Raw genomic sequence first — 15,880 nt, forward strand, 5'->3', positions numbered from 1 at the left:
GCGTAGGCTGTCTACATTGTTTGATCCTTTGTAGGCAGTGCTCCAGTTGTGTTTTCGGCTTTGGGAAAGAACTCGACTCCCTCATATCTTGTTGTGCCCATTGTCTGATTTATATACTCCATAGGCAGATCACGTCAACATTTTTCTTGTTCTTCTTTGTCTGGTAGGGTTTTTGGAAGTTGGCAGCAAAAAAAAGTGCTTCTGCTCAGTGCTGGTATGTATTGTACCATTGTTTTGCAGTGGAGTCTGCAGCTTTATGGAGCTAGCTTTGTGAAAGGTCAATTATGGCAGGTTTATCTAGATCCATGAAACTCATTTATGGAATTGTTACTTGAAATGTCTCTGAGGACTTCTGCATACAAGGCCATAGGACTTGTCCTACACACTTACACATTATTCTAAACTCCAAATCCAAGTTGTCTGAAAGTGTTGTGGTTTTATGTTTTGGATATGGCCCTTAAAGCAGTAAATGTAGGCGCGATGTGAGGTTTGGCCCAGGTCCGAGCTCGACCTTTTCTGTCTGTGCTCGCAAAGACATCTGATTTCGTTCATTATATTTACAGTATGATGGTTTTAAATATGTTCTTCGTGGTTCAGTGCAGAGAGGAGGATGTAAGTGGCTGGCTTGCTCGATGGAGCTCAGCAGTCCCGTCCACCTTGAAGCCCACTCTGTCTTCAAAGCACAAATTAGCATGGATTGCAAAAATAACAATATATAGCCTATATAACAAGCAATACTATATATAAAAAAAGTATATATATATATATATATATATATATATATATATATATATATATATAGGATAAAACCCAGAATATAAGCTAAATGAATAAAAAAAAAAAAGCAAATGGATGTAAAACTGAAACAACTAAGAATTTTAAACAAGCCTTACAAGCATCAACAGAGGAGGCTGTTTTTTTGTTTGTCCCAATAAAGTCTACATTAGAAAAGTGCATGGAAGGTTTACTTCTGGGAACAGAGCTGGAGTGTGGAGGGCGTGCAATGCTGAGCTCCTTCTTCACCTGTCTACAAACTTGAAAATCAGTCCATGACTTAGAAACACCTTCCCCATTGCCTCTCCTCTCGTGGCCTGAAATTTAACCATGTTTTTTTTTTTTAAATGCCACTTTTTCCTTGTGAAAGTCCTGAGGCCCAGAGACCAGTAAGCGCTCCAAACCTCCAGCTATCACAGAGACATCTTTCCGACAGAATCAAAGCTCTCGGTTGTCTTTGAAAGCGCAGACAGGTCCTACAGAGTCCGGAGCAGATGTGCCAGTTTACTCACGCCACGCTGCAGTCAGACCTGCAGCACACAGTGACGCCGCTCCGCTCTACGCCTCGTACCCGGTAGAGCGCCGCCTCTGGTAGTTCCAGATGTCGTCTCTGTGTTCCGGTCTGCAGAAGAGTCTGGAGGAGTGTGCCAGCCTCTCCCTGTGCTCCCGCTCCAGGTCCCGCTCGACACACGCTTTACTCAGCCCCGGCCCCCGAAACATGTGGCACTGGCTCCTGTGCTCGTAGAAACCAGAGCACAGCGGACCCCCGGCCGACCTGACGGACGGTTCCAAAATGGGCAGAATAATCAGAGATGATAATGATGAGTGATGGTCTGATCAGCCAAATTCAAACTGAAAGTAATTTAGAAGGAGGGGCATAAATTGAATTGAAGGTTAAAAAAATAAATCAGATGCAGTGGTTATTTAAGCAGTCCTAATAACACATTTTTATTTAGTTTTAGTCTTCGCCATTTGACGAAAATGCCATTTTAAATTTAGTCAAGATTTTGTCAAATAATACTTTTCAATTTTAACATAGTTTTAGTCGACTAAAATTGCGAAGACATTTTGTCGACTAAATCTAAGATTAATTTGGTCAACTTAATATTTATAACATTTAGTATAATGTTTCACAGAGCTGTTCCTTTGACAGAATGAAAATGACACAAGGGTTTTTCAAACTGTCACTGCATGTTTTGATTTTTATTTAGGTAGTTAGAAATATATTTTGACATAATATCTGTACATTTTAGTCACCGTTTTAGTGTCATAAACAACTTTTAATTTAGTTCATCAAATTTTATTCAGCAAAAATATTACTTTGACTAAAATTATGACAATAAATTAAGATATTTTAGTCGACAAAATGAACACTGCAACACATCCAACATAATTCGATACATTTACTTTATGATTAGTAAAATTCTATAATATTAATTCCCAAATTTTCCATCATGAACGCAAATCACCCGAGTCAAATAAAAGAAATCCCAAAAATTAACAGAAACATGAGTTCTTGAGTAGAATAGACAATCACAATCAACATACAGTAATATTAAGAATTATAATATTATTAATGATACATTTTTTATATTATTATTTTATATAGCGCTGGACACTCAAAGACGCTTTACATTGCATTATTCATTCACTCCATAATTGGTGGTGGTAAGCTACTATTGTAGCCACAGCTGCCCTGGGGTAGACTGATGGAAGCGAGGTAACCAGTCTGTGCCATCGGCCCCTCCGCCCACCACCAACCACTCACTCACTCACAAACTACATTCACCCAGGCTTCCTGGTGTTCCCAAACCGTCTCCCATCCAAGCACCAACTGGGCCCTTGCTGAGCTTCCGAGGTCTGGCGGGATCGGGCACCTGCTACAACTGCTGCCGTATAGTTTAAAGGACCAATATTATGTAAATCGTTACTACTTTGGTCACATCTCGTGGTTTCGTAAGCATTTTTACCATGCGTTGCCTGTTTGTACTTAGCTTTCATTGAGGTGGATCGAAAGTTAGAATCCGCCCTAAGCTTTGGGAGATACACGGGATGTGTGGCCCTGGCCTAAGAAGAAGTCCGCCCTCTACTGGTGTTGTAGTATAATTGCATATAACTACACCTGTAAACCTAGGCCAATTTTCTACACATACTTCAAGTTATATTCCAAAAATACTCAGGCAAAGGAATCTCAAGCACACCATGTCATTCAAGGCTGTTTTAAATGTCTTGGTCCTTCTTATCTTTCAGAATTGCTTTTACCTTATAAGCCTTCACAGTCCCTGCGCTCATCCGGTGGGCATCTCTTAGTTATTCCGAAAGTCAACAGAAAGACCATCAGAGAAACTTATGGGGCCCGATCTTGTGTCTCAAAACGCAGATGATTGCATACCATTAGGAGGAGCGTACTTTGTGATCTTGCCACTCCAGACTTAGCACATTTGGGAAGTACAGGGGTGGAGACACTTTTTTTCCTCCAACCAGATCGACTCCGCGGCCTGGCGAGGGGTTGTAGGGGAGTGGAGGGTGAACATGTTTTGTTTTGCGTTGGCCACCATGGATGGCTGTAGCTCTTTCTCTCTCGAGACATGCAGAGAGCGGATGCTTCGCACATCTGTTCCAGTAACAGGTGCGTTGGAGAGGTCGTGTAACATGTGACAATTTGAATCTCCCGCGCACTGTGAATCTTGCAAATAATGACGCCCTCTCACAAGTGGCGAAGGTGCAAAGCACATAGCTCTGCCATTTGGAAAATAATTGGCCCAGAGCCTGCGCCCCTCCGAGCGCCAGCACAAGATCTGGCCCATGGTGTGTCCGTATCTAGACTAGTATGGATTACGCAAGTTATAGAGAATGAATAAAAAAGCTATCTCGTGGTACTTACTTGCTTTTAGTAATTCTGTGAGGTCCATTATCAGTCGGCGGTTGGTGCTGCTGAAAGGTAAACAGGTAAGTTGAGACGACGCCCACTCGTTTGTTTGCCGTTTACGTGTGAAGCCTGTGTTTGTACCTTGTAGAGGTTGCTCTGTGGTGGGCTGCCGTTCACCTGGTAATACTCCACCAGCTTCTCCGCCAGAGCGATGCGGCTCAGCAGGTTCTCGATAAAGTGCTGTATCCGAACTTTGCCGCTCGTCTCCTGCCTCGCCGCGGCTTCCAGGAACTTCTGAATGGTGATCACCTCTCTGCAAGAAAAGGGATGTGCAAAGGAGGCTTATAGTTCAATTCGCCTTTGATGGGGAAGGAGGAGCGCACTTTGAAAGGTCACAATTAGCAATCTGTAAAGCCTACAAAAGCTGTACTTTAGACTCCTACAAACATGTTCTGTAAAGACAACTGATCCTTGTGAATGCTTCTGGACATATTTAGGATGTGTGTACTGAAAATTGCATTTTGATTTAAAAAACATCAATTGCTGATTTGGGATCTTTTCTATGATAAATCGAAATAAAAGTCGCATTTCTTGAAAAGACTTGTGAAATTACAGAAATCTTCCGCACACTGTCTGACTCTTTTGTGATATTTATTGTAGTGTTTTGGTCCCACTTTCACAAGACAATGTCAAAAAGGAGTCGTGCAGGAGTTTTTCTTGTATGTCTCCTGTTACATATCCTTGTCTGGTAAAGTAAGTAATCTTGTAATATATATATATATTTAAATAGATATACACCAACTTCCTGCTTATATGGCTTAAGGGAATACTGAGGCAATAGTTATCTAACTGTGTCTACTTAATATACTGACTGACACTTAAAAAAGAAAGATAGCTATCGCTTGGGACCGCTGTCTCACTGTTTGAACCTGCAGACTTCATTGAAATTGATAAAAAGATATAAATCCCCATCCCTCGTCTCATTCTCGTGGACTCAATGGACAGTCTCGCTCACGGAATTTGAATCTCAGACCACCCCTAGGGATTATTTATGAAGACAGGAGCTAAATCGTGAGTGCAATTTGGGAAATGGCAAATTCGCTATTTGTGAGGCTGTTGCACCTAATATACAGTACTATTTCAAATCACATACATTTGGTTGTTTTTATGCCTTCTCAGGAGTTTTATAACCCTAACAAAATCAGGAAAACAACTCGTAGAAAAAGCTTGTGCTGGTCTGCGTTAGGGATTGTGAGTCATGATGGCCAGATGATAACCTCAAAGGGTGTGTCACACACTTTCAAAATTGTGTCACCCTGTTCCACACAGTGTTGGTAGGCTTCATTGTATCGGCGCCATCTGTTGGTGAAAAAGCATTGCAGCAGTGAGCCTGAAAAAAAGCGAACTCAACACCAAATAGTCAGGATTGACCATGCTTTAGAAAGAGGAAAACTGCTCACATAGTTTTGTTTAACCGTGGATGTCAAGTCAAATGACCAGGCAGATTCGTCTGGTGTCCAAAGATTTGGATGGCCCGGGGCGGGCACTCGAGCACAGCAGCACCTATGGGATTGGCGCCCGGTGCATAAGTCCCAAATGACAAAATGAGCCAGGTGTTGCTCTTGCTCACCTGGCACCCCCTGCTGCTCACTGCTGCACGTTGCGTATGACACTACATGATACTACATGACACAGTGAAAGTGCTGGTCATGTGACTTTTCTTAAAATGATACACACATGACACAGCTCAGCCGAGGTGTCGCTTTCTGTGCTTGACACGTGTGTCGATACCTCGACTGATTTAGCCTAGAGCTGTAACAACTAATCGATTAATCAACGACTAATCGATTATTGAAAGAGTCAACAACTATTTTAGTAATCAATTAATTGTTTTCTGGTTCATACAGACTTAAATAGAGCAAAAATGACATGAAAATGTAGTATTTTTGATGAAAACTTACTTTGTTTTTATAGTTAGAGTATGTAGTGTTTTGTTCATTGTAAATTCCATAAATATCTGTCTGTGTCTCATCCAGTCAGAGCCACTAAGAGCCCTCAACAAACATTTACTTTAAGTTTACTCCATCAACACGTCCTCAAGCGGCGCCACTGTAGCTTTATGTGATAAAATATATATATATATAATTTTCATTTCCAATTTACAGCCAAGCGATTAATCGTAAAATCGCTAAATCACTAATTGTGAGTTAAGAGCTGCTCATGGCAAGAATTAACATATAGGTATTTATGACGTAACAATAGCCGGATTATATTGTTGCATAATAGTTCTAGATTTGTGTAAAGTAGTTGTTATGTCTCGCTGTAAAAGGAAAATCATCCTCAATCATTTGCAATTTGGTTTCTTTTTGTTCATGGTAATCTCTACTTCTTATTGTGCAAATATTTAAAACATCATGATGTTTTTTATCTTATACAAGCTCATTTATGAACTACAACACTGATAATTGATGAACAGAGCAAGAAGGTCACACAGTTTGGTTGTAGATGATGTGTTCTCAAACAAAGTAGAGTTTACATCAGCAATACCTCTCTCTCCTCTCCAGCTCGTTCTCCGAGGCGTTGAGCTGTTCCCTCAGCGCCGCGATGACCATGACGGCCACGTCCACCTGCCTGCTGAGGGAGCGCTCCCTCTGGGCCACCTCACGCCTCTCCTGGGCCAGGTGCTGGGAGTGGGCCCTCTCGCACAGCAGCTCTGTGTCGGTCTGGGCCAGCTCCGTGCTCACTTTGGCCAGGCGCCGCTGCATAGTGCTGTCTGCGGCCCGCAGGAAGTGGGCCAGGCGTCGGCGCACGGCCGCTGAGGCCGCGGCTGTCTCCAAACCGCAGTATGAGGTCTGATCTGAGGGGACAGACAATATCCAGGTCTACGGTTAGGCAAGGATCTGACCTGAGGTGATCTCGATAATGCTTTAGGCTGATTAAGTAGCTATTCAAAACAATTCATAAAAGACTTTCTGCATTTCTACACACGCTCGATAAGTCACATTTCAGAAGCATCTACCGTTTATTCTGAAAACGTTGATCTGCAAGCATCTACAGTAGGTAAATAGAGTCATGTATAACGACAACGTCAAAAATTGTAAAAAAAAATATATAATTTGCATGGTTGGATCTTAATGAAGAAATTGGAGCGAGACAAAAAAACGGCTCCAGTAACAGCCTTCATTTGGGTCGAGGATCCTCCGGCTCAGTGCTGGGGACATTTTTGGGGGTTTTCCACTTCTTGACTTTTTTGTTCCATAACCCTCAGGATCTTTTAAGAAATTCAAAATGACTGTTTTACTGTGTCCCCCCTCAGCATCGATGGTGTACTGCGAGAGGCTCTGCTTTTGCAGCTCAAGAACCTGACCACAATCTAAACAAGATTTTTTTTGCCTTTACCATTGGGACGTCATGATTTGGAACCTTTACTATATTAACTGCTTGCACATTTCCTGTCTATTTTGCACACCCTGAGTGATCTTATTGAATGCCGAATGTAGTGAATTTCTCCGTTGTGAGCTCAATAAAGGATTATCTTATCTTATCTAACCATGCAAAATGCGATTTTTTAACAATTTTTCAACTGGTCTTAAACTTTTGATCGGGAGAGTATCATCTTGGCTACAAACTCTCAGTAAAATAACACCACCTAAGGCTCATAAGTAAAAGAAGTGCACAGGGTCATTCTGAATACGTGGAAAAGGAATAAATAATAGAACTCTTTCAATCTAAAAAGTTGCGACTGACCCATGATCCAAAAGAAATCTCTCCATCAAAAGACAAATATAACCCGCCCTGAACCCTACTTTTCTTTTCCAAGAGACTTTCTCCAGCTCTTCGGGGGATTGGTGCAACACATGGTAATGATGATGTCCAAGCTCAGTGTGACCTAGAAAAAGTCTGCGTAGCTTAGAGGAGCAGAGACAATATTTCAGCTCTTACACCAAATTAGTCATGACATGCTACATATGAGTCTACCACAGTGTGGTACTTGTACTCCTGGTGGTACATGGGCTTCTACAGGTGGGACTCTGCACCATCGGCAATTTTAAACTTTCATTCATTCATTTATTTTAATTAAAGATGATTTTGTTTAAACTTTAGTGATAAGAAAAGAAACAGTAAGGTGTTTTTTTCTGTTTCAGACCCAGTTAAGACATATTTTATTTCAATTATGGATGGATGGATGGATGGATGGATGGAAATTGAGTTAAAAATCCTCATCAGTATCAATGATGCACATGAACTGTATTTGCTCATCAGCGTGTGTTCTAGGCTCGAAACAGCTATTTAATTAGCTATTTAACTCTTTTACAAATCTATTCGTCATTTACTGGTAAGTACAGACTCAAAAAGAGCAAAAATGACATGAAAATGTTGAAAAAATACTTTTTAAAGTGAGGGTCTGTGGAGTATTTCGTACATTGTAAATGTCATAAATATGATCTGTCTGCAAGCAGCAACTACCCGCTCTGTTGGTACAGCAGTGTTTTTTTATGGATCTGTTGCTTTTGTGTTGTTTTACTGGATACTTTTGTACATCTTTGCTGTGTTTTTGTGTTTTTGTGTGTGTGTGCATGTGCGTGCATGTGTGTATCTTGAAGAGGCCCCCACGTCTGCAGTACACTGGAGGCGTCACAAGGGGCGCTGCAGGAAACCAAAACCAACAAACGAAGAGGTATCTGGGCAAAACTTGCAGGTAAGCCACACATGCCTTCCATCCCTACTATTGTTCTGACTAATGTACGTTCACTGGAGAATAAGACAATAGAAGATTATTACTTAACTCATAAAAGTGTGTTATGGCGAGTGGACAATTGTTTTTCATGTCTTTGTAAAATGTCTTAAATTTGTATTTTCTGTTAATACAGAGCTGCTAAACTGCAAAACAGATCCTTGCATCTGACAATTACGTATTCATCATTCATCACCATTATATTTGTCTGCTACACACTTCCCAGAAGATGGTGAAAGACAGTTATGGAGCGGAGGGAGCTGCGCAGGAGGAAAGGGAAGTAGGAGGTGGAGGAGCTGACCAGTGCAGGACACCACGCTCACACACGCAAACCAAGAGCCATTGCCAAAATAAGTGTTTGTTGCAGCCCTAGTCTGGACAGTAAAGGATTCCTGACATATATTGCAATGTTAGCAATGCTTCTACATTTATCCACCCTTTATCCATTTGTTTGCCGTCCCAACTTTTATTCACAGGCAATTTTGAGTTCATTTGTACGCACCGATGAGCTCCAGGTCATGGTCGGGGTCCGGCGGCGGTCCCAGTGGAGAGGGCGGGGGGTACAGGATGTGCCGGTGGTTGTAGTGATGGTGGTGCTTCCTGTGCGTCTCTGGCTCCTCCTCCTCTTCCTCCTCTGCGCCCTCCTCCTCCGAGGCTCCGTCCTCCTCGTCCTCCTCGTCCTCCTCTCCCTCGTCTGCGTGAGTGCCCACTCCCACACTCTGGGTTCTCCTCCTGACAGAAGGGCATCATTTACAAGAAATACTGTCATTAGGGCTGTGCAAAGAATCACAATTGTATTGAAACTGCGATTGTAATGGACGCAATTAGCAAATCACAGGGGAGATCATTTATTAGCGTTGGGGCATTGGCCTGATTCCCTCGGCATCGGCCTTAGAAAAACCTGTATCAGTCGACCTCTAATGCCTACTTTACATGATTTTTAGTGAGAGGGAAAGTGGGAGGACCTGTCTACACAGAAACAACCGCAAACCATAGGGTTTCCTCCATGACCCTTAACAAAATTACAAAAACTCCATAAACGCATTATTGTCATCATTTTAGCTTGCATAGCTGTGCAGGGAGCCCACGAAGAAGGGACGCCAAATCACTGCCTAATTTAAGGACTCCTACATACGTTTCTTCAAATTCCAAAACTTTTCAATGACAAATTCCATGAGTTTAGTGTCTAGGTCAGATAAAACATAACATAAAAATGATATTTACAACAAAAACACCTAAGAAATAGATTTAAGAAACAATTCTTCTAATAACCCAACAGAAATAATTATATAAAATTTGTATTTTATCCACTTTAAAGCAGTATTACGTAACTTGTTTACCTCAACAAATCCTCTCCGTAGTCCCTCTGGGGATAATACAAGTGTTAATGGGATGAGTGGGGGTCTTTCATCTCCCCCTGTTGTCTCTGGCCAGAAAACCACAATTGCAACTCTCCTGCCTCCCGGTCGGAGGCCCCAATACACACTGATGGAATCATTAAGAAGAAGCTAACAGGCTAACGGGCAAAGCTAACTGCGGGCTAGCACCACTTTAGCAGTATTTACAGCCAAGTTTGAGTGAAAAAAAATATCTCCATTGTGTAATTGGATGTACACAATGGTACACAAAAGCAGTACACGTTACTTAGTACTACTTTAAAAGCAAATTTGAAATGCTGTATGTTGTTATGTAATTATGACATACAGTATAAAATGTGAGATGACTGATATTGTTTTGTAGGTATTTCTTGAAGATTATAGAAAGATAATTGAGGCTCAATCAGTACTTTGGAAAAAATCATCCTTGACACAAAATAATAATGTCTATGTAAAATAATCACAATAAGGACTGAGAGATTGGGCTGATTATGATTTTGAATCTGTGTAGCACCCTCTGCAGGCAGCTGTGAGAATGACACGCTATAAAACAACAGGCTTTCACATTTAGCACACGGCATGTTAACAAATCGATTTGAGCTCAGAGCGAGTCTGGTAACGGATTATGTGCTTTAATAATGCGGAGGAGTTTTGACTTCAGCAGTACAAGAAAAAACTACCTCCAGGTAACGCTGCAACATGGCTAAAACCTAAATATTGTAGCTTCAAGCAACCCAAATGCCTACCTGACGGAGCCGTAGGAGTGTGGGTACCCGCTGTCCCGGCTGTCGCTGAGGGAGCGGATGTGAGGGGGCCGCCCGGTGCAGCTCGCGGGCCCTCTGCGCGTGGGGAGGCTCATATCGTACCAGGGGATGGCGGCGGTGGTGACGGGGTCGGGCAGTTTCCCGGTGATGCTGAAGTTGCTCAGAGAAGTGTCCTCTGGAGAGCAGTAGGAGTGTCGGGCGTAGGCCGGCTCACATGGCGGGACAGGGGCGGGGTCAGCGAGGGCCTGACCGCTCCTGTCCGAGAAGAAGGAGCCAACGCCGCGGGAACACAACTTCTGCTGCATCACCACTCAGCTGCAGAGAGGGAAGAGAACTGTTATAACAGTAAGTGTCTTTTTATAGCAGTGCTTTTCTATTAATAGGAAGTTATTTTGGGAAACGTTATGTTCTCCTCTGGGTTGGAGAATTCAGGTTCATATGGGAAAATTACAATAACGGTGCCATTTTTAGGGATGCAAAGATAAACAATATGCAGTTGTTTGATTGCAGAGAACTGTCTCTCCAAGACCAGTGGAGGAACAAGCAGTTCTTATTTAAAAGAATAAATAAAATTGAGTAAAAACTAAAAACCTCTCATCTTTAATCTGTAAATCAGTTGATTATATTTGAAACTAGGGCGGCACAATTTGGGAAACAATAATAACACAAATTATAATTGAAATCACCATCACCAAAAGACCTTCACTTGTGCATTAATTTAGTTCAGTTTAGTTTAGTTTATTGAAAGGACAGTCTGCAGTTACATTAAAACGAAGGCTGCACCAGATTTAGCTCTATGCTAATTTCCATCTATCGTCCTACACAATTAAAATTACATATCACAGGCAATTTACAACTACAAGTGCAATAAACAAATGCAAAGTGCAAGTTACAAGGTGCAATATTGGCAAGTTACAAATCGTAACGTGCAGAATTATAAAGTGCAACAGTTTTTTAGTCTATACAACACATACACAAGATAACATTAAGACACTAGTAAACTAGTAGCCATCAGACAATACCCGCGACGAGGGTGTCATCTGATGGCCAAATACCCGTCTGGTACTTTTAGTGTGGACAGGACTGGTGGTCTAGAAGCCAGTCTTTGGCTACCTAGTAAATGTGCTTAAAGCAGACTTTAAAGCTACTATAAGCAACCCCTTTTTGCCGGACCGGCATACTTGCATTCCCACATGGTATTGCTAGATGCACCACATTCACAAAGAATGAGCTCCCTGCCTCACTGCACACCGCGCACCACACGCCTCACCATTTAAACACAATCATGTGGAGAGACAGCACATGTTTGAAGCAGCAGAAGCAACAGTAAGGGGCTAACACAGTCAGAGTTTCATAATGACAGAAATTTACAAAAGTAACATCTGAGGGTCCTGCTCTGGTGCAGCTGAAATCCTCATCATATGTCCGTTTGTTTAATAGTCAAACATCTACAGGAGCTGTCAGCTCTTCTTTCTCCTCATGATTACGGAAGGCAATTTTTTTTGTTCTGCCGGTGTGTATGTTGAGGTAGTGTGGCGTTCAAGGGTTGCAGGGAAAAAAAAGTTCTGGATTGCAAACTTAATTCTAAATTTGTGGTCTAATGCCAAAAAAGTTGAAAGTTGCAGTTTAGCAAATAATAACATGTCTTAAAAGTTTACTTTGCTACATATTTTTTTATGCTGATAAATGTGTGTTTCACACAAGATTAATGAGATTTCCGTATTGAATGCAATCAGAGCAGCGTATGGTCTATGGTGGAGGGGAGTGAGGGGCGTGGGTGAGGAAAGCCAGGTGAGGATGGGAGGAGGGGCAGAGCAGGGCTCACTACAGACACCTACTGACAAAACTAATTCAAAAAGACATCACTTAGGGCAGCTTAAACTAAATGTGTTTTTTAATGCAATTTTAGCTGATAGTTGATATGTATTTAAAAGAGTATGTGGCAATGTAGTCCCCTCTATTCTCGGGAAACAATATTGCCGTTCACAATTACAGGTTAGCGCAACAAGCATAGCCACATCAGGCAGCAGGCCCTCATTTGAAACCTTTGAGTGACTGTTCATGTCACTGACTTGCGACAAGGAAGGTTTGCGTTGCCCTACTGGTGGTGGATTTGAGCGTCATCTTTCTGTTTTTGAAGACGCAAAGTTTTATTCACAGCGCTTACAGGTATTTATAATGATTCATACATTTTACTTACGTATTACTATTACAAGTATTATACTGTACAGCAAATACTTCAGTACTTTAACTTTAGTAATAATTTGCCCGAGCGGTTTTTACTTTTATCAGAGTACTGTTTGATCAGTCTTTACTCAAGTCATAAAATGAAGTACTTTGACCACCACTGCTTATAACCAGGAACATGGCAGTTCCATTCCAGCTGTCTTTGTGTCCATGGGCAAGACACTTCACCCACAGTCTTCAGTCTACCTCGGGGCAATAGTAGCTTCAGCACTGGGTGTAGGGAATCTATGAACGATGCAATGTAATGCGTATGAATTAGAGGTCGACCGATAGGGTTTTTTCTAAGGCCAATGCTAATTATTTTGGATTTTTATTGGCCAAAGCTGATATGCACAGCCAATATTTTTGACTATTTTTTTCAAATGTCTGGTCGATAATCCTGTAAAAACATAAATACTTTATTTTATTACTGTACGTCAGGAGTAGGCAACATCAGGCCCGGGAGCCAAAACTGGCCCTCCATCATCAAACTCTGGCCCTCGAGATGATTTTGAGAAATATTTAGACCCAAATCAGAGATGAAATGCCTGTTAAAGTACTCTAGAAATGTTAAAAATACTGTCAATTCCTTAAAATGTCTTAGCAGAGCACCCTTTTAGGCCATAATCCTAAAAGAATGCTCTAAGAATACTAAGAAATGACTTAAATCAACTTGAATTAAGAGATTTAATCTAAAGAGCGAGTAGATTTGGTCTGGCCTTAAAGCAGATATAACCTATTCTTGCCAATGGAACAAGCACAAGTTTTTTTTTAATTCAGATTATTTTGTATAATTTCCAGTGAAAAATTAAAAAAAAATTACAGTAAACGTTAATTTGGGGGATTTCTATTTGTTCCATTGGCATTGGTGTTTTTATCTGATCTTAGATTAGTTCAAACAGACTCAAATGTAAAAAAAAATTAAAAAAAAACTTTATTCAAGCGAATTTTAATAATTTATCTAATTTAAGATGGACATTTTTCCACTGTATATGATGTACAACACTGGCATATGTAGAAAGTGATGCTTTACTTCAATTGCTTTAATTGGAGGGTCCGGCCCTTGGTCTTTTGACGATGAAGAAACCCGGCCTTCCACCGAGAGAACTTGCCGACCCCTGCTGTACGTGATTCAATCATAGTTTCTGTCCCAGCTTTTATTAGCTGCCGTTAGCATTAGCATACTGTTGCTAGCTGAGGCATTTTGCGCAGCGATCAAAAATACAATTGCGGAAGTTACAACTAAAAATGATTCTGTGCTTCAAAATAACGTACAGCATGCTGGAGGAGGTGTGTGTGGATCGGGAAGTTTGGGCATCTCTGCTGAGACTGCTGCCCCCACGACCCGGCCCCGGATAAAGCGGAAGAAAATGGATGGATGGATGGATGTTCATATTGACTGACATTTAGTGAATATACCTAAATGGGAGGACTCGTTTTAAAGCCCTGACTTCGCTCTTTCCAATGCAAAAACTAGAAGTCTCTATCACCTTCGGACCCGGAGATATCGGCTTTCAGTGATGCAAGATCGGCCGATAGGCAACATTGTAAAATCCCCAAATATCAGCCCGATATATCGACCGGCCGATATATCAGTCGACCTCTTCTCTGAATACAAAAAAGGCACCATGCATCCATTGCCTGCTACTAGTATTGAACGAGTTATTTCACAGAATGTCCTCTCTGCTGGGTGGAATTGCCAAGCCAACAATACATCCACCAACGAGGCAAAGTCAAGCCAGCTTCAAGATTTGAACTGGGGCAAAGGTCAAACCTGAAAAAGAGGAGTGAAAATAACAGCACGTATTGACTTTTTGATCTTGCCATTTTGATCTAGCATGAAGAGCTAGCGCAGCCCGAAATAACATATACACATTTTATGATTTGCAATTAAGGCTATTTAACATGCTCCCTCATAATAATATATATCTTCAGCTTGAGAAGAATAGCTTGACAGCGAATGATTTAGCATTGACATCAGCCTTTATGTGGGACTAATACATCCACGGAGCAATGTTACATAAATGGTCATGCAATAATAAAAGGCACAACATAATAGGCAAATGGCCGTGTGACTCATCTCTGCACGCACCAGGTAAAACGAACACGGCTGTCATGTCCTCCTAAAATGACTCCCTTGAACCTATCTGTAGATGTAATGACGGAGTAACAGGTCCATTTAGCGCGTATTAACCGTCTGCGTTGGCCCACTAGCTGCACCTGCACACGGGCTACGGTTAGCTGCAGCAGGAGCACCTTGTTCTTCTATTGTTGTGTTGTTTTGTTTGAAGCTCGTGCTTGTACGGCTAAAGGGCTCACGTGCAGGTGTTGTGCAGGGGGCTCGTGCGGAGGGACCGTGACTCACCGTGAGGAGCAGGGGGACATGGCCGCAGCTGGATCCCGGGCGGAGAGGCACATACACGGGGTGGGAAGAAGGAGGAGGATCACACACGGCTCACACACACGGGCTCGTACACAGCAGCAGACCGCATGATGTCATTCATTCAGCTCAATGGGAACCGCTCAGGCTCAGGACCAGCAGCGGTGAAGCCATTGGTGAAGCGAACGCGACCGAAGCAACTGCGTTTCGCGGCGTTTCCGTAAGGTTTTCAAATTAAAGGCATGGGCGTGACAGTGACTTCCGGTTGCGAGTTTTAAAGGGGGGTATTATGCAAAATCGACTTTTTCAAGCTTTACATCATGTTATTATGTCATTCCCTCATAAAAAACATGCCTGAAGTGTTGCCATGGCACATTCACGTATTTTTGAGTAATCTGTAAAAACTCTGATGGCAGCCATTTTAGGGATAGGTTTGCCTGAGTCCTCCTAGGAACGCCCCCACCTCCTGGAGACGCCTCCGAGCTTTTGTCACCAGCCGAGTAACCAACCACTGCTCCTCAGCAGAGCCCCCTCCCCACTGATGCCACAGACAGCGTGTGGAGGGGGCGTGTCGGAAAGGGTCAGAGGTTCTTAAAGAGACAGAGGTCTATTTCAAGACATTCACTACAGCCATTTTGAGAGAGCAATTTTATACAAGGCAGTTGTTTTAATTTACTGCATTTACAGACCAACAGAAGGTTTCGTCATCATTGTAGTGTGATATAGACTGGTGCTATGTGATTGAAAAAAACATAA

General features: G+C 42.0%; 1 protein-coding gene across 4 annotated transcripts; it reads right to left on the bottom strand.

Annotated features, from left to right (window-relative positions):
• Window positions 1–869: 869 nt before the first annotated feature.
• LOC306965486 (protein ZNF365-like) lies at window positions 870–15,322 on the bottom strand. 4 transcript variants are annotated; one of them, XM_079559955.1, is made up of 7 exons: window positions 15,110–15,322; window positions 10,501–10,833; window positions 8,881–9,110; window positions 6,191–6,500; window positions 3,785–3,956; window positions 3,659–3,705; window positions 870–1,549 (listed from the first exon to the last, which is right to left on the bottom strand). In XM_079559955.1, exons 2-7 carry the CDS (start codon window positions 10,821–10,823, stop codon window positions 1,333–1,335), a joined length of 1,299 nt encoding a protein of 432 aa, XP_079416081.1. In that variant the 5' UTR covers window positions 10,824–10,833; window positions 15,110–15,322; the 3' UTR covers window positions 870–1,332. The 4 variants fall into 4 exon arrangements, with proteins under 4 accessions (XP_079416081.1, XP_079416080.1, XP_079416083.1 ...); XM_079559954.1 differs by having other exon boundaries at window positions 3,659–3,708; XM_079559957.1 differs by lacking the exon at window positions 870–1,549 and adding an exon at window positions 3,471–3,599.
• Between the last annotated feature and the right edge of the window lie 558 nt (window positions 15,323–15,880).

This window comes from Gobius niger, assembly GCF_951799975.1.
Source record: "Gobius niger genome assembly, chromosome: 7".
NCBI classification, from domain to species: domain Eukaryota; kingdom Metazoa; phylum Chordata; class Actinopteri; order Gobiiformes; family Gobiidae; genus Gobius; species Gobius niger.

Bases quoted from the DNA above. Each gene is read 5' to 3' on its own strand.
- LOC306965486 (XM_079559954.1), bottom strand. From the start codon at position 10,823: ATGCAGCAGAAGTTGTGTTCCCGCGGCGTTGGCTCCTTCTTCTCGGAC. The intron at 6,501-8,880 runs GTGCGTACAAAT...CTGTCCCCTCAG, and splicing joins CCATGACCTGGAGCTCATCG to ATCAGACCTCATACTGCGGT. The intron at 1,550-3,658 runs GTAAGTACCACG...ACCGTCCGTCAG, and splicing joins CACAGAATTACTAAAAGCAA to GTCGGCCGGGGGTCCGCTGT.